We start from the raw sequence: 21,624 nt of genomic DNA, 5'->3' as shown, positions 1-21,624 counted from the left end.
TTGTTAGACTTGAAAATGCTTATATATATTTGATTATAACCATTTATAGTTTTATAAAATATGAACAAAAATAACTGATTTTAAGTTTAAGTGGTAAACTAGTACATGTAGATAAATAAACTCATCATAGATACCAGGAATAAAATTTAATATTTACGCCAGTCACATGTTTCGCCCACAAAGGACTCATCAGTGACGCTCAAATCAAAAATGTTATTAAAGGCCAAATAAAGTACGAAGTTAAAGAGCATTGAGGGTAAAAAATCCTAGTATAGTAGATGCATTAAAGTTGTTGTTGAAATGAACTACTAAGGGGACATACCGGTAGTTATTTTTACTGGTATAGATATTCATGATATTGGAGACTGTGAAATATTTGACATTAGATGATAATTTTTATACGACCGCAAATTTTGAAAAAATTTTCGTCGTATATTGCTATCACGTTGGCGTCGTCGTCGTCGTCGTCCGAATACTTTTAGTTTTCGCACTCTAACTTTAGATAAAGTGAATAGAAATCTATGAAATTTTAACACAAGGTTTATTACCATAAAAGGAAGGCTGGTATTGATTTTGGGAGATTTGGTCCCAACATTTTAGGAATTAGGGGCCAAAAAGGGCCCAAATAAGCATTTTCTTGGTTTTCGCACTATAACTTTAGTTTAAGTTAATAGAAATCTATGAAATTTTGACACAAGGTTTATAACCACAAAATAAAGGTTGGGATTGATTTTGGGAGTTTTATTTTCAACAGTTTTGGAATTAGGGGCCAAAAAAGGGCCCAAATAAGCATTATTCTTGGTTTTCGCACAATAACTTTAGTTAAAGTTAATAGAAATCAATGAAATTTAAACACAATGTTTATGACCACAAAAGGAAGGTTGGTATTGATTTTGGGAGTTTCGGTCCCAACAGTTTAGGAATTAGGGGCCAAAAAGGGACCCAAATAAGCATTTTTCTTGGTTTTCGCACCATAGCGTTAGTATAAGTAAATAGAAATCTATGAAATTTAAACACAAGGTTTATGACTATAAAAGGAAGGTTGGTATTGATTTTGGAAGTTTTGGTCCCAACAGTTAAGGAAAAAGGGGCCCAAAGGGTCCAAAATTAAACTTTGTTTGATTTCATCAAAATTGAATAATTGGGGTTCTTTAATATGCCGAATCTAACTGTGTATGTATATTCTTAATTTTTGGTCCAGTTTTAAAATTGGTCTAAATTAAAGTGCAAAGGGTCCAAAATTAAACTAAGTTTGATTTTAACAAAAATTAAATTCTTGGGCCTCTTTGATATGCTGAATCTAAACATGTACTTAGATTTTTGATTATGGGCCCAGTTTTCAAGTTGGTCCAAATCAGGATCTAAAATTATTATATTAAGTATTGTGCAATAGCAAGTCTTTTCAATGCACAGTATTGTGCAATGGCAAGAAATATCTAATTTCACAATATTGTGAAATAGCAAATTTTTTTTTAATTAAGAGTTATCTTTCTTTGTCCAATATAGTAAGCAAGAAATATATGCAAGAATTTTTTTTAATTGGAGTTATCTTTCTTTGTCAAGAATCAACTTAAATCTTTGTTATATACAATATACAAAGTATATTCACTTTTTACTACCAACTGATAAATTTAAATAATCTTTACCATTCTGTGATAACAAGCAGTTTTTTTACATCATGTATTTAAATGAGTAGTAATTGTTGCAAACTCCATTAGAATATTTTAATTGAAATTAGTTTTGGAATAAGGGAAAGGGGGATGTGAATAAAAAATTGGGTTAAATTTTTCTCATTTGAAATTTCATAAATAAAAAGAAAATTTCTTTAAACAATTTTTTGAGAGGATTAATATTCAACAGCATAGTGAATTGCTCTAAGAGAAAACAAAAATTTTAAGTTCATTTGAATACATTCATTCTGTGTCAGAAACCTATGCTGTGTCAACTATTTAATCACAATCCAAATTTAGAGCGGAATCCAGCTTGAATGTTGTGTCCATACTTGCCCCAACCGTTCAGGGTCCAACCTCTGCGGTCGTATAAAGCTACGCCCTGCGGAGCATCTGGTTACATATTGTTGCATTACCTTCAGGCTTGCAGTTTCTATTCACATATTTACTGTAAAGTCAGGAATTATTGTGATTATTTCATTTGGGATAAAAATGCGTTTTTAATTTTTGCGATATTGAGAAAAATCCTGTCTAATCCATGCAATTTTTAATAACCAAGTCACATTTTTCACAATAATAAAAACTCGCAATAATTTCTGAATTTACAGTAACAGACACAAACTATTGTAACTCGCTTTAAGGGCATAATTAAGATACAGTTACAGGGGAGGTAATGACGTTGTTAACGTAAATTGTTATTTTCGCGACGTTAAAGTATGACTTATCAGGGAAAGATGCAGTTTTTGACTGGTTTTTATCATTCAAACTGATTTATCTTGAAAATGAGTTCATGGACCCCTCTTTTTTAAAACAGCAATTTGTTTCATTTTGCAAGGAGATTATAAAACTATAAATAGTGATTTTTTTTAATTTTGATAAACATATAGCAGAAAAAAAACGTTTTTTCCTCAATTCATGAACAATTGATAAATATGAGTTAAATTGCATATTTTTTTCGAGTACTTATAAAATACAGCAATTATTGATTATTTAATAAACACAATTTGATCTTTTAAAACAAAAAAGTTATGTCTTTCTTTCCAAAAAGAAAATACAATCAGAAATCTGAATTTTGAGCAAATATACAAAATTTTTATCTCATTTTACTCAAAAAGTAGCACATGAAGGTATATTTTTTTATTACATATATGGGCAGGAATTCACTAATGCTACTTTAGTGTGACATTGTAAGAAAAAAATAAAAATCATTATAAGCTTCTAAATTTTTTACAAATTATTGCTACAAATGGTGTCCTTCTATTTGTAACCAAAAAATCATTTTCAAACTTGCGTCAGTTTGGATTACCAATGCAAATAATGAATTTGGAGCATGTAACATGGACACTTTTTCCAAATTGAGATTAATGATTCCTTAACTTATTCAACATTCAATATCATATATATTGATCACAAAACATTGTCTATCATCAAAACTCTAAAATGTATATTTTCATTTCTTTCAGAAATTTTGTGAAAACAAGTTTCCTCTACTTTTCTGTCAATGTTACATGCAATGTTTAAGAGATAAATACAGTAAGAATCATTTTCTTTCTGAACATGTAAAGGCTCTTTTTCATTGTGTTACCCTCACATTAAAAAATTGTATTAATATTTTTGCAATTATCTCATTTCTGTCATAAAATAGTGACTTAAATGTTGCATGTAACGTGGACACAAAATATATGAATAATGAACCATGCCAGAATTGACCTTAAAAGATATAAAAAGCCTCCAAACAACCATCTGAATGTAAATTATACAATTATACTGCCACATTTTTCATATATGATATTATTTAAATAGTGGTTAATACCAAAACCATTCACCTAAATTTCAGACAGCAGACATATTTTTTAACTATACCAGTAGTTATGCTTGTTCATGGTGGTACACTATGGAAGGCTAAATTAAAAGATATTCAAATGTCAAAATAACCAGAAAAATCAAATTAAGACCAAAGATAGATCAATTGATGAAGGAGTCATCCAAAATTTCCACAACATGAAACATTTTTATATCAGTAAGTTTAAGCAACCCGTTTTTTTATGCACAGGGATGAGATTGATAAGAAGACAACCACACAACAATCAGCATCCACAAGTTTCTCACTCAATAACTAATACTGACAAAGTAAGGGTACAAAATGATTACATGTATCCCTCATTCATGTGACACAGTCATGACAGTTACACTTAAAATTAATAGTATGAAAAACCAAGACAAAATATGGACAAATCTACGAGAGGTTGATACAGCTGCATTTATCAGTCAGGGGTACTACTTGTACAAGTGTATTTTATTTACTTGAAGAAGTAAAAAAATATATACATATATAAGTAAATAAATAATGTTTAAATAATCTCCCCTTCATTTTCTCAAAAATTTACTTGTATAAGTAAATTTTTCTTACAATCCAACAAAAATCCTTAAGTTTTGAGATGTAAAATTATACCTTTAATGATTTTTCCCAGGTTTGCTCAAATTTTTTAATTAAAGTTCAATGTTTCATCTCATTAGTTCAACAAAGAAACTGATTGCGCAAAGATGTTAAGTATTTGCGCAAGGCCTTCAAAAATTGCTCCTTGGGGGCTTGTAAATGAGCAGTGTTCTGAAGATAACAGACAAATGGGATTTTCATTGTCCATGAAATTGCACTGAAATGATTAGTAAAGACATCTGCAAAGAGCAGATAATTTAAAATTCTATTAGAGCAAAGAAATCCAAAGATTTCAAAAAAGAAGATAGGATGACTTTTTTACTTCTACATCTGAATGTCTAAGGGACATAACTCAGCCAATATTTTTTTTACCATAGATACAAGTAAATAAGATTCACTTGTATAAGTATTGTACAAATTTACTTATATGTGTATATTTATTTTTACTTCTTCAAGTAAATAAAATACACTTGTACAAATAAGCATTATTCTTGGTTTTCGCACAATAACTTTAGTTAAAGTTAATAGAAATCAATGAAATTTAAACACAATGTTTATGACCACAAAAGGAAGGTTGGTATTGATTTTGGGAGTTTCGGTCCCAACAGTTTAGGAATTAGGGGCCAAAAAGGGACCCAAATAAGCATTTTTCTTGGTTTTCGCACCATAGCGTTAGTATAAGTAAATAGAAATCTATGAAATTTAAACACAAGGTTTATGACTATAAAAGGAAGGTTGGTATTGATTTTGGAAGTTTTGGTCCCAACAGTTAAGGAAAAAGGGGCCCAAAGGGTCCAAAATTAAACTTTGTTTGATTTCATCAAAATTGAATAATTGGGGTTCTTTAATATGCCGAATCTAACTGTGTATGTAGATTCTTAATTTTTGGTCCAGTTTTAAAATTGGTCTAAATTAAAGTGCAAAGGGTCCAAAATTAAACTATGTTTGATTTTAACAAAAATTAAATTCTTGGGCCTCTTTGATATGCTGAATCTAAACATGTACTTAGATTTTTGATTATGGGCCCAGTTTTCAAGTTGGTCCAAATCAGGATCTAAAATTATTATATTAAGTATTGTGCAATAGCAAGTCTTTTCAATGCACAGTATTGTGCAATGGCAAGAAATATCTAATTTCACAATATTGTGAAATAGCAATTTTTTTTTTAATTAAGAGTTATCTTTCTTTGTCCAATATAGTAAGCAAGAAATATATGGAAGAATTTTTTTTAATTGGAGTTATCTTTCTTTGTCAAGAATCAACTTAAATCTTTGTTATATACAATATACAAAGTATATTCACTTTTTACTACCAACTGATAAATTTAAATAATCTTTACCATTCAGTGATAACAAGCAGTTTTTTTACATCATGTATTTAAATGAGTAGTAATTGTTGCAAACTCCATTAGAATATTTTAATTGAAATTAGTTTTGGAATAAGGGAAAGGGGGATGTGAATAAAAAATTGGGTTAAATTTTTCTCATTTGAAATTTCATAAATAAAAAGAAAATTTCTTTAAACAATTTTTTGAGAGGATTAATATTCAACAGCATAGTGAATTGCTCTAAGAGAAAACAAAAATTTTAAGTTCATTTGAATACATTCATTCTGTGTCAGAAACCTATGCTGTGTCAACTATTTAATCACAATCCAAATTTAGAGCGGAATCCAGCTTGAATGTTGTGTCCATACTTGCCCCAACCGTTCAGGGTCCAACCTCTGCGGTCGTATAAAGCTACGCCCTGCGGAGCATCTGGTTACATATTGTTGCATTACCTTCAGGCTTGCAGTTTCTATTCACATATTTACTGTAAAGTCAGGAATTATTGTGATTATTTCATTTGGGATAAAAATGCGTTTTTAATTTTTGCGATATTGAGAAAAATCCTGTCTAATCCATGCAATTTTTAATAACCAAGTCACATTTTTCACAATAATAAAAACTCGCAATAATTTCTGAATTTACAGTAACAGACACAAACTATTGTAACTCGCTTTAAGGGCATAATTAAGATACAGTTACAGGGGAGGTAATGACGTTGTTAACGTAAATTGTTATTTTCGCGACGTTAAAGTATGACTTATCAGGGAAAGATGCAGTTTTTGACTGGTTTTTATCATTCAAACTGATTTATCTTGAAAATGAGTTCATGGACCCCTCTTTTTTAAAACAGCAATTTGTTTTATTTTGCAAGGAGATTATAAAACTATAAATAGTGATTTTTTTTAATTTTGATAAACATATAGCAGAAAAAAAACGTTTTTTCCTCAATTCATGAACAATTGATAAATATGAGTTAAATTGCATATTTTTTTCGAGTACTTATAAAATACAGCAATTATTGATTATTTAATAAACACAATTTGATCTTTTAAAACAAAAAAGTTATGTCTTTCTTTCCAAAAAGAAAATACAATCAGAAATCTGAATTTTGAGCAAATATACAAAATTTTTATCTCATTTTACTCAAAAAGTAGCACATGAAGGTATATTTTTTTATTACATATATATTTGATTTAATCAGGTAAAAAAATAGCCTATATATAATGCAAATTTTCATCAACTTGTAAATACAGGATCAAAACTATTGTATGCCCTTAAACATTGTTAAATAACTTTGTTGGTCATTACACAATTTATTTTGTAATTGGTCCAAACATCACTTTGCTATTAATAACTAAATATTGTGTAATAATTCCTAAAACAGATGTAGAACAGAACGTTGTCAGATTCTTGTCAGAAAAATGTGGATCTTTATTTTCAATTGTGTATCTTCATATATTACATTTACATGTATACCCACACAAAGTTTGATTATTGAGTTTGATGAATGTATAAAAGAGAGAATGATGATTGTGGTATGCAATAAAGGATTTTGATCAATAATGTCTGTGTGGGTGGAATCAAAGTCTTGAAAAGACAGTTCTTTGACATTTCTATTAGTTTAATTAATAAAAAAATGATGTTACCACTATATATTGCTAGTGAGGTGGGTGGACACAAGAGGAATGAAAAAATACATCAAATTTACTTACCAGTATTTATAATTTTTGGATAGTCTATTTCTGGTTTCAAGTAAACATAAAAGTTATATGCATGAAAAATACCTTAAGGGGTGTTAAACACTGATAATCATACATAAAAGTGTTAAACACTGACAATCATACATACCAGTGTTAAACACTGACAATCACACATATCAGTGTTAAACACTGACAATCATACATATCAGTGTTAAACACTGACAATCATACATACCAGTGTTAAACACTGACAATCATACATTGTACATACCAGTGTTAAACACTGACAATCATACATACCAGTGTTAAACACTGACAATCATACATACCAATAATATAACAAATTGGTGTTGGTCTGTCGTCGGTCTCATAGTCATAAACTACTTCATGAATTGTTTCCCTTGAAACTACAGGGCCAAATACCTTCAAACTTCAAATAAATGTCCCCTAGGGAAGCTGGTTTATAAATTATATCAGAATTTTTCTTGGTTTTACAAAAGTTTTTTGGTTATTATCCTTAATGTTAAGATGGATAAAGAGAAAGTCAAAATGACAAAAAATCATGAAAATGTTCTGCAAAGGAAGATCTGCATACAGGTGTAATGCCTGAAACTGAAATTACAGGTGAGCGATATCAGGCTCTTATGAGCCTCTTGTTTCATTTTATATTTGTTTGCACTAATTTAATATTTAAGACAAATCTCTATATATACATTTGTGTAGCTTGTTATAAATGATGATTAAATCAATTCATGTTTCAGGATGATGGAAGAAACACAAGTCAGTGTTAACGATGAAAGTTATGACTACGACAGCTTTGATGAAAACAGTGGCGAAAGACCTACAGAACGTTGGGCTCCCTTGGGTGCTGCTGCTGTCAGTCCTGTTCCATCTCAGACAGAAACTAGGTATGTATTGTAAGAGTTATTTCCCCTTCAGAATGTTGGGCTCCCTTAGGTGCTGCTGCTGTCAGTCCCGCTCCATCTCAGACAGAAACTACATGTAGGTTTGTATTGTAAGAGTTATTTCCCCTACAGAACGTTGGGCTCCCTTAGGTGTTGCTGCTGTCAGTCCCGCTCCATCTCAGACAGAAACTAGGTTTGTATTGTAAGAGTTATTTCCCTTACAGAACGTTTGGCCACTAGGTGCTGCAACTGTAAGTCCCACTCCATCTCAAACAGAAACAAGTTATTTATTTGAAGAGTAATGTCCCTTATTTTTTTGAAAAATTGTAAATCAAATGTAAATATACTGACAACATGAAATTCCTTAATTCAAAAACAGATTATTGTTTAGATGATTGCAATGATCTCAATTAAAAAATACTAGAAATATATATTTATAAATTTTTCAGCCATCATGCTCAGAACGATCAGTTACGACAGTTGGAAGAAGAGCAAGAACAGCTAAATTCATCATTACTAGCCCTGACCACACATTTTGCCCATGTCCAATTTAGATTAAAACAGATTGTTAGTGCACCTCCTGATGATAAAGAGGTAAAAACAGAACAATTAATTAACAAAGATAGATGGATGATTAATGTCCAGGGGCAAACTAATATATGCATACTGTAAACTAACCAATTTTTGAGAACATTTTATTTTTGTGAACGATTTATTCTCACAACTTTCGGGAGAATAAAAAAACACGAACATAAATTGTTGTGAAATTTTAAAACCTCTGTCTTTCCTTGTCTAAATGGATCAATTAAATTTAAGAATAGTGAAATTAAATCGCTGCAATTCGGGATAGAAAAGGCTAAAATGAAATAAATTATCAACAAAAAAAGTTTGTTAACAGTACTAGTTATCAGGACATGAACATCTTCACTTTGATTTGATTAATAACCCTGCTTTTTACAAGACTGATACCCTGAGCAAGACATGTCACATTATTCTGACTTCTAGGCAACCAGTCTTTACTAAGTGCTTAGCAGAGGAGCAGCAAATTCCAATTGTAAAGTTTTTGGTTTGAATAGCCTCAACAGGCTGGTGTTTGACGATAAAATGTACACTTTCTTTTAAACCATAACAACATAGACTGATTTTGACGAATCACCTTAATGTTTTTCCCAAAATGATGATAACGATAATTATTTGAGACCTCTGACGAATCACGAGAAGGATATTTTGACTATCACAGTAAAATTTTAACCAATTTAACACTAACAGTAGCCGAAAATGACTGTTTGTTGCCTGAGGGTAAAAGACATTACTACCCTCTTTAAGCTGACCGGCCATTGCTTCCCAGGAGAAAATGATGAAATGCACATGAGCTTTCTTGTAACTTATAGGCAAAACTGTGTATAGAACATAAATTTACAAGCTATAAAAAGTCTCCTTAACAAATATTGACCATTCATTGAATGCTATATTTCTCCTGCAGACATTATTACAAGAATTGGAAGAGTTTGCCTTTAGAGGTATTCCTGATGCCAGATTATGTTTAGACAAAAAGTTAGAGGAGGTTCAAGAGGAAATGGTAAGTCCACATTAAAAATAATTTAATTTTGGATGTAACACGTCTTCTGATTGGCTGACATCGTTTTGTTTATCAGCTCATAGATAAAAGATTAGAGGAGGTTCAGGAGGAAATGGTGAGTCCACATTTAAAATGGTGTTGAACACAATTTAAAACCAAAGTGGAAATTTGAAAAAAATTAAACCTGAGATAAATAACAATTTTAAGGGGTTGGCCTCCCTATTCTGTTGTTAAGTCTATTTGGGACAGAACTTCTAAAGACAAATTAAACCTGCAGGAATATAATTAATACTGGGTATAGGAGCACTTATCATAGACACCAACCACTCATTATATAGAATAGAATTGAGAATGAAAATGGGAAATGTGTCAAAGAGATAAACCCAACAAAAGATCAGAAATCAGCCAAAGGCCACCTTAAAAGGGTCTTAAGTTTCAGTGTTCCTATTGAAGGTCGGTTCTTCTCTCTGGGCATTGCGGCTTCCTCCACCCATAAAAACTAGATACCACGAAATATCCTCAAAGAAAAAAAACAATCAATCAATCAAAACAGCAAGAAAATCAAGCACCTGAATGCAATGTTTGTTTTACTTATAATTCTTACAAAATTCTAAAAATACCTCCCACAATTTATTTATTTGAGTTTCTCCCATCCTACACTCCCAAACATCATATTGTGAACAACCTTTAACCTTTTTCTACCTTGAATTACAGAGTGATCAGGAACATGAACAGAAACTAATAGAGCAGAGAGAGAAACAGAGGGAGTTAATAGAACAGCTGAAAAAACAACTGGAAGAATTAGAAACTTATGCTTATGAGGTTTGTAGAAGTTTTTTACTACACCCCCTCCCCAAAAATGTAGGTAATATATAAAAAAAAAATGTGGTATGATTACCAATGAGACAACTATCCACAAAAGACCAAAATGACACAAACATTAACAACTATCGGTCACCGTACACATTAACACAGTTTTTTTAGCTTAACACAAGTCCTACAGCAAAATAAACTAACAAAATACCCGTCAATAGTTAACAAAACATGATATAAAAAAAATAAAGAGTGAGAACCAAGAACTCCATCAAAAACCAGGGGTGAATTCTGGTGTTCAGATCCTGCTCCATGTGGCATCCATCAATCTGACAAATGATGCTGTTAAAAATCTGAATGTTTTCTGCTAATGATAATGTTTTATAAAATTATTTTCATGTTAGATAGATAGTTTATTCTCATAAAACCATGCAAGTACAAAGGTTACAGAGAAGTTGAAAAATAATATACATAAAAAAAACAAATAATGCATTTAAAATGCATAAAATTCAAAAAATTTCGGATGTTAATATATATATTTGTACATACAGTGATATTGTTTGCCTTAGATTAGTGGAGAATAAAGGCTTTTTCCCCTGGAGAAGAATCCCATTTGAAAAAAAATGGCTTAAAACTATTCCCAAAAGGACAACTTTTTTCCCAAACAGTGCAGTCTCAGTTGTATAAATTGTGCATGAATACAAACTGAAAAACACTTCATGCCTAAAATGACTATACGTGCACATTTGAGGGTCTATTTATGTATCATCACTGACAAATGGGGTCTTATTTTAAAGCAGGGTTTGACTCTTGAAAAAGGGTCTGTAAATTGAAGTTTTAGTCAAATTCATGGTTTATTTTAGAATTTCCTAATTTGATGAAAATGATGCATATTTTCCCAATAGAAAAAGCTAGGGAAGAGGTAGTTTTGAAAAAAACCAACAATATTACTGACATATAATGGTCTACAGTAAGTTTCTTTTACATATTTTCTATAGACTGGCGATGCTGATGTGGTACCTACATCCAAGGTGATGGAGAAACAAAAAGTTGTCATCGATGAACTGAAACATAAACTGAATCTTAATCTGGAGGGATTTGACAGTCTCAGGTAAATAGGGGGCTGTTATAAACTGGATCTTAATCTGGATGGCTTTGACAGTCTCAGGTAAATAGGGGGGTGTTATAAACTGGATCTTAATCTGGAAGGCTTTGACAGTCTCAGGTAAATAGGGGGGTGTTATAAACTGGATTTTAATCTGGAAGGCTTTGACAGTCTCAGGTAAATAGGGGGGTGTTATAAACTGGATCTTAATCTGGAAGGCTTTGACAGTCTCAGGTAAATAGGGGGGTGTTATAAACTGGATCTTAATCTGGAAGGCTTTGACAGTCTCAGGTAAATAGGGTGGTGTTATAAACTGGATCTTAATCTGGAAGGCTTTGACAGTCTCAGGTAAATAGGGGGGTGTTATAAACTGGATCTTAATATGGAAGGCTTTGACAGTCTCGGGTAAATAGGGGGGTGTTATAAACTGGATCTTAATCTGGAAGGCTTTGACAGTCTCAGGTAAATAGGGGGGTGTTATAAACTGGATCTTAATCTGGAAGGCTTTGACAGTCTCAGGTAAATAGGGGGGTGTTATAAACTGATGTACAATGTAAACCAGTATCGCCTGCATTGGGCCTTTTTGGTTTAGGTGTCAGTTATCTAACTATATTAATCACTACATGCACTTGCTTAAACTTGACCAACCTGTGTTTAACCAATTTGTTTAGCTTGTGCTTGACTAGCCTGTGGTTGACTAGCTTGTGCTTGACTATCATTTGTTTGACTAGCCTGTGCTTGACTATCATTTGTTTGACTAGCTTGTGCTTGACTATCATTTGTTTGACTAGCCTGTGGTTGACTAGCTTGTGTTTGACTATCATTTGTTTGAATAGCCTGTGGTTGACTAGCTTGTGCTTGACTAACCTGTGCTTGACCATCTTATAGTTGAATATCATGTGCTTGTTTAGCTTGTGCTTGACCAATTTGAAGTTGAATATCATGTACTAGCTAGTCTAGCTTGTGCTTGACTTACCTATCCTTGACTATTCTGTGCTCAACTAGATTGTGTTTGATTAGCCTGTGCTTGACTATTCTGTGCTTGACTATCCTGTGTTTGACTAGCATGTGCTTGTCTAGCCTATCCTTGACTATTCTGTGCTCAACTAGCCTGTGCAAGCCTAACTTGTGTTTCACTAGTTTGTGTTTGACTCCAATCCTATTTGACAAGGTTAGTGATTCTATCATGGTTCTCCACTTACCTCAACAAATGAAAAAATTGTATTGCCAAGTCTTAAGAAAGAGGTGTTTAATACCAAGAGAAAACAATGTATAATTTTCACAACGACAAAAAACATTTCTTAAGGTTGTAAAGGTTATTTATTTTTTTGAAGACTTCATCATCTTACACTTTTGTAATCTTGGTCATGTGTATAAATTAACTTTTGGCATCAGAGAACAATAGCACACCACAACTAACCTGCATATGTAAAATTCCACACAAACCAACTTAAAATTCCAAACAACAACACATCACAACAAGTAAAAATGAAATTAAATAAAATCAATCACAAACTAAAAAAAAGTCCATTACAAATTGAATAAAATTATTAACCTCCAATACTATTTAATACTTCTAAAAATTCTTTGTCAGTTGAAAACTCAAAAAAAAAATGCAATAACTTTATTCTTTGGCGTTTTCTAGAAAAGTTTAAAAAATGAAATTATAATGTGGAAAAATATAATACTGCAAATTCAGAAATTATCAGAAAGTTTTATTTATATAAGGAATGACTGTAATATTTTTTCTGTCTATGAAGAAATAACATAAAAAATGTGGTGCACACTGAATAATGCGCGTAGCTGGTTATTTAACAGTGTGCACCACATTTTTTATATTATTTCGAATAGACAGAAATTATTTAATTCTAAATTCCATTTTAAACCATAGAAAACAATGAAAAATGTTGATGACGTCACAGTCACATAACTGAATTATGTTTTGGGGTTCATAACAAAATAACTTCAGCCAATCAGAAGACGTGTTACATCCAAAATTAAATTATATAAATATTCATGAAGAAAACTCAATAATTAGTTAGTCATGTCAAAATTGCAAAAATAAATTCTGTCAATGATGTCTGAATTTACAGTTATAATTATCAACAATTAATGACTATTTAATGTTATCAATGTCTGTATTTTACAGTACGGATCAGTTAAAACAGATTGTTGATCATGCTGTTGGAGAGGTAATTATCTTGTGCTTTTCATTTTTTATATGCCATACAAAGTGGCCCGGGCATATATTTATTACTTATATCTGTTGATCATTCCTTTGTTCAGATATTCTAATAAGGGCTATTCCAGAAAAAAATGTGTGGGGTGTGTTGGAAGGCAGATTTTGTCAGCACCCACCACCCAGACAATTGAAATTGAGAATTAAATATAGTGCATTATAGTGTGAAAAGTTGCTCTGATACCCATCACCCATGTATTATTAATACAACGTGCCTTCCACCCCCACCCCCACCCCCAACATTTTTTTCTGGAATAGCCCTTAGAAACATTTGTCCTGACATATTTTCATTATTTTGTATTTTTGGCAGGATCACAGTTGTTGGACTGATGATTATGAGATGATTTTCTGTATATTAGGGCAACAACAACAAAAACAAAATCTTATTTCTGGTCTAAACTTGGAATCTAACTCTAGAAATATTTCATGCCTTTTTAAATAATAATTTGTAATTTGAGTACACTAAAAATCCCTTTAAAGCTGGATTGGTCAAAGTCAAATGGACAGTTGATAATGTTATGGGTTTTTGTCTGGTTGTTGATGATCCTTACCTAAAATGAAATTTTAATACTATTATTGGGATGTTTTTGATATTGAGAAGAATGCAACAGGGTTATAATAAATTATAATTCCAGTAATTTAAACTCTCATTTTGAAATTTTGTTTATGAATTAAACAGAAATTTTCTCAATATCGCTAAAATTGAAATTGCACTTAGTCCAAAATGCCAAAATCGCAATAATAAATGCATGCAATAATTTCTGAATTCACAATACATGAAAACCAGTAAACTTTATATACATGTAGTAATTTTATCACTTTTTTTTCTTTTCCAGATAGTTAACCCAGGCAAGGTTAAAGAAAAGCTGATTCAGCAGCTATCAACACAGATAACTGATTTAGAAAGATTTATACAGTTTTTACAAGGTGATGGACTGGGTCAAAACTTCTTTTGCTTGTGGCACTGGTTAATTTTTATGTTCTGTACTTTCAATGTTGTTGACAAGATTTTAGATATTACTAAATTTCTGAATAGCAAAAAAATATTTTCTATTAAGCAATGGGGAACAACAGACGGAATTTAAGTTTTCTGACTGCTAAATTATTAATCTGATAATTGCCTAAATTGTATAAAATAACCTTGTTTTTGGTACTTAACTTAAGTTCCCTATTAATGGGTTACAAAAACTCTTTCATTGCAAACACAAAAATTTCAATTTTTCATCTTATAATTAATTTGATTACTCACCAAAAAAATTTGGCGAATTTTATGAAATTTTGACCTGGTGATGCTTTTAATTCTCTAGTTGAGGGATTTTCCTTCCCGACTTAGAAATAACATAGTTGCTATTTTTCTGTATTATTTTACCATATTTTCCCTTCTTTTATCACACTAACAATTAATGACCCAAGTAAGCAGCCATGTATTTAATATTAATTTGCATAAAATTAGAATTACTGGATCTGGAATTTTTAAGGAGAAATAACTCTGATGATTTTCGGAAAGGTTACTTGTTTTTGTTAGGGATCATAGATTTGTTATTACAAGTAAGCTCTGAGCATACTTGGTGCATACTTGGAGCATGCTTGGAGCTTTATAAGTAGGCTCTCTTCAGCAGTTCATATCACAATAGTTATCATGATCTATTAATATGTCTGTCAGATCTTTGGCATTTCTATACAAAGGAAAGCACTACTGAGAAGAGCCTACTTAAAAAGCTTGGAGCATCCTAGGGTTATTGCTCTTTAATGACAAGTCATTCCAATTAGAATTTTTTTAACAGAAACTATAGTAAACAGAGAAAAACTGTGACTAGCAAAAATATAAGCAAAATAAAATAAGATCTAAAAATAGATTAAAGACTCAACATGAGAATACTTCTGGAATAGCTTTGAATTTTGTCATTGCCAACTGTCCATAGTTAGATTTGATCTATATGGTTGCTTGTGAAAACCTTTCAGATTTCACATACCATTAATGTTCTTTCATAGTGATGCAGCACATGCAAAACTTTTTTTATGCCCCACCTACGAAAGTAGAGGGGCATTATGTTTTCTGGTCTGTGTGTCTGTCTATTCATTCGTTAGTCTGTTTGTGCGTCTGTCTGTTCATTCGTTAGTCTGTTTGTCCGTCCGTGCCTCGATTCATCCCTCTGTCCCGCTTCAAGTTGAAAGTTTTTGGTCAAGGTAGTGCCAAATTAGATTTTTTACCCAATTTCACAGCCCATTGACCATGGAAAATGATAGTGCGAGTGGGGCATCTGTGAACTTTAGACACATTCTTGTCAGTACAAATTCTAAAATGAATTTTAAATGATGAGAGCAGTGTGTCTGTCCATGATGGACAGGTGAACATGTCAAAATCTGCATGTTCACAATAGACAAGTGGAAATTGCTTAATCCATGAGAGTTGTTGTTTACCTTCAAGTGGAACACATTATAACAATTATAATTTCAGATACCTTAATATGAAATTATCTCTTTTTATTTAGTTTTATATTATTTTATAACATTATTAATGCTTCATCCAAAACCTGCTTTTATCATATACATATATATATACTAAGTGCTCTCTTTGTCACCTTGAAGTTTAGCAATACATGTACTAATAAAATAAATATATAATAATAGATACTGTGGATTCATTAATATTTGTTGGATACCAATTTTCATGGATTTTGCCATAAATTCAAATGTTCAACGAATAACACAATTTCTAATGAAATGTATGCAGACTTATTCTAAGCCATGAAATTAAATATCAACGAAAATGCAAGTTCTCAATCCACGAAAAATTGGTACCCATGAAAATAAATTAATCCACAGTAGATCTAACAAGAACCATCAAATATATGGTATTTTTCAACCATAAGCTGTTTCTCAATTGATTGCATGGGGGTAGAAAGGTACTTCTATTCAATTTTGATGAGTTACAATTATTTGAATCAAATTTATTAATTTGATTTGATGCATGTGCTTGGAGTTGTCTGAAAATTGCAGTGAGGTGAGAGGTTTTGTTTTGCACCCTGTTGAAGACCTCATTGTGACTTTGAGATGAAGAACAGCAACACAAGAGTTGTTTTACTTTGTGTTTTGACTTTGTGTGTGTTCTTTGCTCTGCATTTACTGATTTTGTGTTATGAATGGAAACCCCATAACCTTTGTTTTATATTTACAAATATGACAGTTTGTAAAAAGGACCCAACTCATCTTTGATCTTAGAATGAACAAAATTGTGAGAGAAAAAAATCAATATCCATGCAGCTTATACTATTTGGTAATGTATTCATGAGCTGTAAAGTTGGTATGAGTAATGGTATGGTCATGATCAGGATTGGGAATTCAAAACCTTGAGTGTGGGTCTCATTGTGGTCTAAGCGTGAAGCGGGAATGCCGATTTTTTGTAAACGTGACACGAGAAAGTCAAATTATTGTGCTGTGAAAATGGGAAATGAAGTCTAGCGGGACAGGGGAAAATACAAAAAAATGAGAATTGCTTACAAACATAGTGTAAGCGGGATACGGGAATCTGACAAAACAGTAAGCGGGATCCGGGATCAGAACCTCCCAATGAGACCCCCTTGATTGTTGACTAACTAATGATATAATAGATGAACTACTCGTCACACAAAGCTTCTTACTTATTTCATTGTATTTGAAGTGCATTCTGCATATATCATACCTGCCAACTTTTCAAAATGGCCATTGTGGTTTTACGTGCAAGATTGCTTTCATAGTCCTGAAAAACTTTCAAGAGGGGCTTCAAATGTAATTTAATGTTGTTTTTTTTGGCTTCTTCATACTTTTAAAAGCCTAAAGCATTGTTAGATTTACTGTTTTGTTATAATTGTGGACACAATTGTTCTTTTAAAATTTCCATTTAGGAGCTTTCATGGGGGAAATCCCCCGCAAATAATGACAGTTGGCAGGTATGATATATGATCATTTCTAAAATAGTATTTTTTGTCATTAGTGTATTTCATTTTTGAAGAACATAAAATGTCTTTTCAGGGGAGGCAACAAGTCCTGGGCCTTTAGGAAAGGAGAGATGCACATGTACAGTTCATAAGGTTTGTCAGATTTAAATGTGTAAATATTTTATGCATCAGTGAGTTATTAATTTTAACGGAGTTATGCCCTTTGGAAAATAAACCTTATATGAAAATGTGCATTGCTAGCTCTCTCATGTGTACAATGCTTGCCTGATATTTATGAAATATATTTCATAAGTTTACATCAGCAATGTCTTGAAAAGTTTAAAAATAAGTTCTGATGAATGAATTTCAATAGAGTTATGTCCCTTGGAAACATTAATTATAATGTAAATTGCATTGCATTGCTCTCAAACTTTCATTTCTTCATATTATTTATATTAAAAAGATTGTTTTAAAGTTATTGCACTTGTACTTCTATTAAATTGCAGAAGTGTAACTGTAATGTAATATTTTAAAGGAAAAATAATGATTTTTTGCGAAAATAATTTATAGCTTTAAAAAGAGAAGGCCAGAAGTGTCATGATATTTTAAGAAATTTGAAAATAGGAGAAGGAAAGATTGTTATAAACCTTGTATTTTCTTTTAGTTTCCTTCTGGTGATTGTTCAGATACCTCTTCAAAAGATTGTAAAGTACGAGACCGAAATACAAACAAGCACAATAAAAAGGTAAATATACAATAAAGTACGAAACAGAAATACCAACAAGCACAATAAAGTACGAGACAGAAATACCAACAAGCACAACAAAAAGGTAAATAAACAATAAAGTACGAAACAGAAATACCAACAAGCACAATAAAAAGGTAAATATACAATAAAGTACGAGACCAAAATACCAACAAGCACAATAAAAAGGTAAATAAACAATAAAGTACGAGACAGAAATACCAACAAGCACAATAAAAAGGTAAATAAATCAGGAGACTGTATAGATTTGTAAAGGGCCATAGCTGGATTAGATACATCTTTTCAAAATTGTGGTAACACTTTTTTGTTTTTCATGTATCTTGACACGATTTTAAATAATTCTTTCTTTGTATTGTTGATACTCAATGTTCATTCTTTCATGAAGTACATTTCTCTAATTCTTAGCAGATTTATTCTTTTCATGACCTCTTGAATATGTTTGTTCATAAACATGTTGTCTGTTAGATCTTAGTTCTTCAAGGATCAAAATGCAATAAGGCCAAACAAAAAAGTATGTGTGTTTACTGTACCCCTACCTACCCTAATTTTTATCCCCTACCCTAAAGTTTTATTGGCCATTTTTGATTAACACTGTTTAAGTTACAATGTTGCTCCCATAGACTCAATGTAAAAAAAATATTGATTTTTTTTTTCAAATCTCTACATACCTACCTTTTTTCAGCATGTGACAGTAAACACACATACTTTTTTGTTTGCCCTTATCAATATTTTCTTTCCTCTGCATTTCCTGTTGTGAAGTCACAAAAAAGTTATCATGCTTGATGAAACCACATAGAAAAAAAACCACATCTTTTTACAGGCCATTGGAAAAGAAGTATCAAGTTTATGTGGATATTTTCAATAAATCATTACAGAACCAGACTTCACGACCAAATCTTTTACATTACAATATTTCTTCACTCGAAAGTTAAACATTAAATATTTTTAAAAAGACTTGTCTAGTTTTCTTTTTTATTTTTAAAAATTCAGCTGTCTTCAGTAAAAAAATTGTATGACGTTTTAAGTAGTGCTTACCTTAGAAAAATCCTGTAAAAATATAGATTCCACAACTGCAACAAGTGTATTACTATATTTCTCTACTCGAGACAGTTAAATTTTAATATTTAAAGCACAAGGCTTGCCGAGCTTTTTAGATACTTAAAATTTAACTGTTGAGAGTGGAGAAATATCGTAATACAGGAGTTACAGTGGTGGAATCTGTTTCTCTTATGATTTTTATAGTTCCTTTTCAAAGATTTAAGGAAATTTGTGTACTTTTGATGTGACGTCATCAGGCATGGTCGCCTTTTTTCATGACGTCACAATAAGAAAATTCAAAAGAAAACAAGAAAATTTGACGTCACAATTAAATTTCAACCAATCATTTCCTGAGAACAAATTTCTCACTAGAGATTAGAAATAATTTTCTCACACCGGTCAGGAAATGTGAAAATAGCATGAAAATTAGAGAATCATTTATTTATCATTGCGATTTCAAGAAAATCTGCTTACAGACATATGTACCAAAGATTAGTGTACGAGTTCTTATTGCAAAACTCACCCTGTTGCATAATTCGCTTTTATAAAAATCTTGCAATAATTTCAGAATTTACAGTATGTATACTTAATTATGCAGCTCTTTTAATATTTCTGATTTCTACAGAATGTGAAAGAAACGAGAGCATTTATAACGAAAAGTATTGAGTTACTACAGATGTTCCTCATTAGTCAGTTTGGATGTGGTGGGAGGGACTTCCAGAGAAACTTACTGAAGAAAACAACAAAAGGCAATCATTGGGGGTAGGTATTTAGTCAGTTTGGATGTGGTGGGAGGGATTTCCAGAGAAACTTACTGAAGAAAACAACAAAAGGCAATCATTGGGGGAAGGTATTTAGTCAGTTTGGATGTGGTGGGAGGGACTTCAAGAGAAACTTACTGAAGAAAACAACAAAAGGCAATCATTGGGGGTAGGTATTTAGTCAGTTTGGATGTGGTGGGAGGGACTTCCAGAGAAACTTACTGAAGAAAACAACAAAAGGCAATCATTGGGGGTAGGTATTAAGTCAGTTTGGATGTGGTGGGAGGGACTTCCAGAGAAACTTACTGAAGAAAACAACAAAAGGCAATCATTGGGGGTAGGTATTTAGTCAGTTTGGATGTGGTGGGAGGGACTTACAGAGAAACTTACTGAAGAAAACAACAAAAGGCAATCATTGGGGTAGGTATTTAGTCAGTTTGGATGTGGTGGGAGGGACTTCCAGAGAAACTTACTGAAGAAAACAACAAAAGGCAATCATTGGGGGTAGGTATTTAGTCAGTTTGGATGTGGTGGGAGGGACTTACAGAGAAACTTACTGAAGAAAACAACAAAAGGCAATCATTGGGGTAGGTATTTAGTCAGTTTGGATGTGGTGGGAGGGACTTCCAGAGAAACTTACTGAAGAAAACCACAAAAGGCAATCATTAGGGGTAGGTATTTAGTCAGTTTGGATGTGGTGGGAGGGACTTCCAGAGAAACTTACTAAAGAAAACCACAAAAGGCAATCATTGGGGGTAGGTATTTAGTCAGTTTGGATGTGGTGGGAGGGACTTCCAGAGAAACTTACTGAAGAAAACCACAAAAGGCAATCATTGGGGGTAGGTATTACAGGAAGTAAACACAAAAATCCACTCGAAATCCACTCAAATCTTCTCGAAATCCACTCTAAATCTCTCAAAGGATCTATAATATGTAGATATGTATATAAATGTTTATTTTACTGATAAGGCTCGTAAAAGATGAAAAAAAACAATTTGTAGATTATCTTTTAAAACTCCTAGTGTAAGAGCCAACTTGAGTTATTGATAATGAAAAAAAAATGTTAAAAGAATATGTATGAGTAAACTTATAACCAAGTCAATACTTCTTAATTAAGTATTATGAAAAAAATATACGGAATAGAGAAATACCGACTTGATTTTAGTTTGATGTTTATATTTGTAGGGACTTACGAGCAAGGTTAGAGGTAGCTATAAACAAAGTATTAGAGGCAGCAGTAGAGGAGGAAAAAAATCTGGAGAAATACGACAGGTTAAGTGAATATGGCAGTGATTCAGAAGAGGTAATAATGAATGGGCCATAGGGGGACCTATAAATATTGATTATCGTTGGTCATCACAGGTGAG

At 31.9% G+C, this 21,624-nt stretch overlaps 3 protein-coding genes across 3 annotated transcripts in view; all 3 read left to right on the top strand.

Moving 5' to 3' along the window:
• Window positions 1-21,624, top strand: part of LOC139483476 (RUN domain-containing protein 1-like) — a 393,318-nt gene that overhangs the window by 362,609 nt on the left and 9,085 nt on the right. The window lies entirely within an intron of this gene.
• Window positions 8,045-11,546, top strand: LOC139482544 (RUN domain-containing protein 1-like). Its single transcript, XM_071266456.1, has 6 exons — window positions 8,045-8,057; window positions 8,172-8,232; window positions 8,489-8,633; window positions 9,523-9,618; window positions 10,333-10,440; window positions 11,430-11,546. Exons 1-6 carry the CDS (start codon window positions 8,045-8,047, stop codon window positions 11,544-11,546), a joined length of 540 nt encoding a protein of 179 aa, XP_071122557.1.
• On the top strand, window positions 13,655-21,556 carry LOC139482715 (RUN domain-containing protein 1-like). The gene is made up of 6 exons (XM_071266783.1): window positions 13,655-13,728; window positions 14,612-14,702; window positions 17,787-17,845; window positions 18,357-18,437; window positions 20,122-20,761; window positions 21,443-21,556. Exons 1-5 carry the CDS (start codon window positions 13,660-13,662, stop codon window positions 20,260-20,262), a joined length of 441 nt encoding a protein of 146 aa, XP_071122884.1. The 5' UTR covers window positions 13,655-13,659; the 3' UTR covers window positions 20,263-20,761; window positions 21,443-21,556.

Source organism: Mytilus edulis, chromosome 7 (assembly GCF_963676685.1).
Source record: "Mytilus edulis chromosome 7, xbMytEdul2.2, whole genome shotgun sequence".
Classification (NCBI taxonomy): Eukaryota; Metazoa; Mollusca; class Bivalvia; order Mytilida; family Mytilidae; genus Mytilus; species Mytilus edulis.
This window is presented reverse-complemented; position numbering and strand designations above follow the sequence as displayed.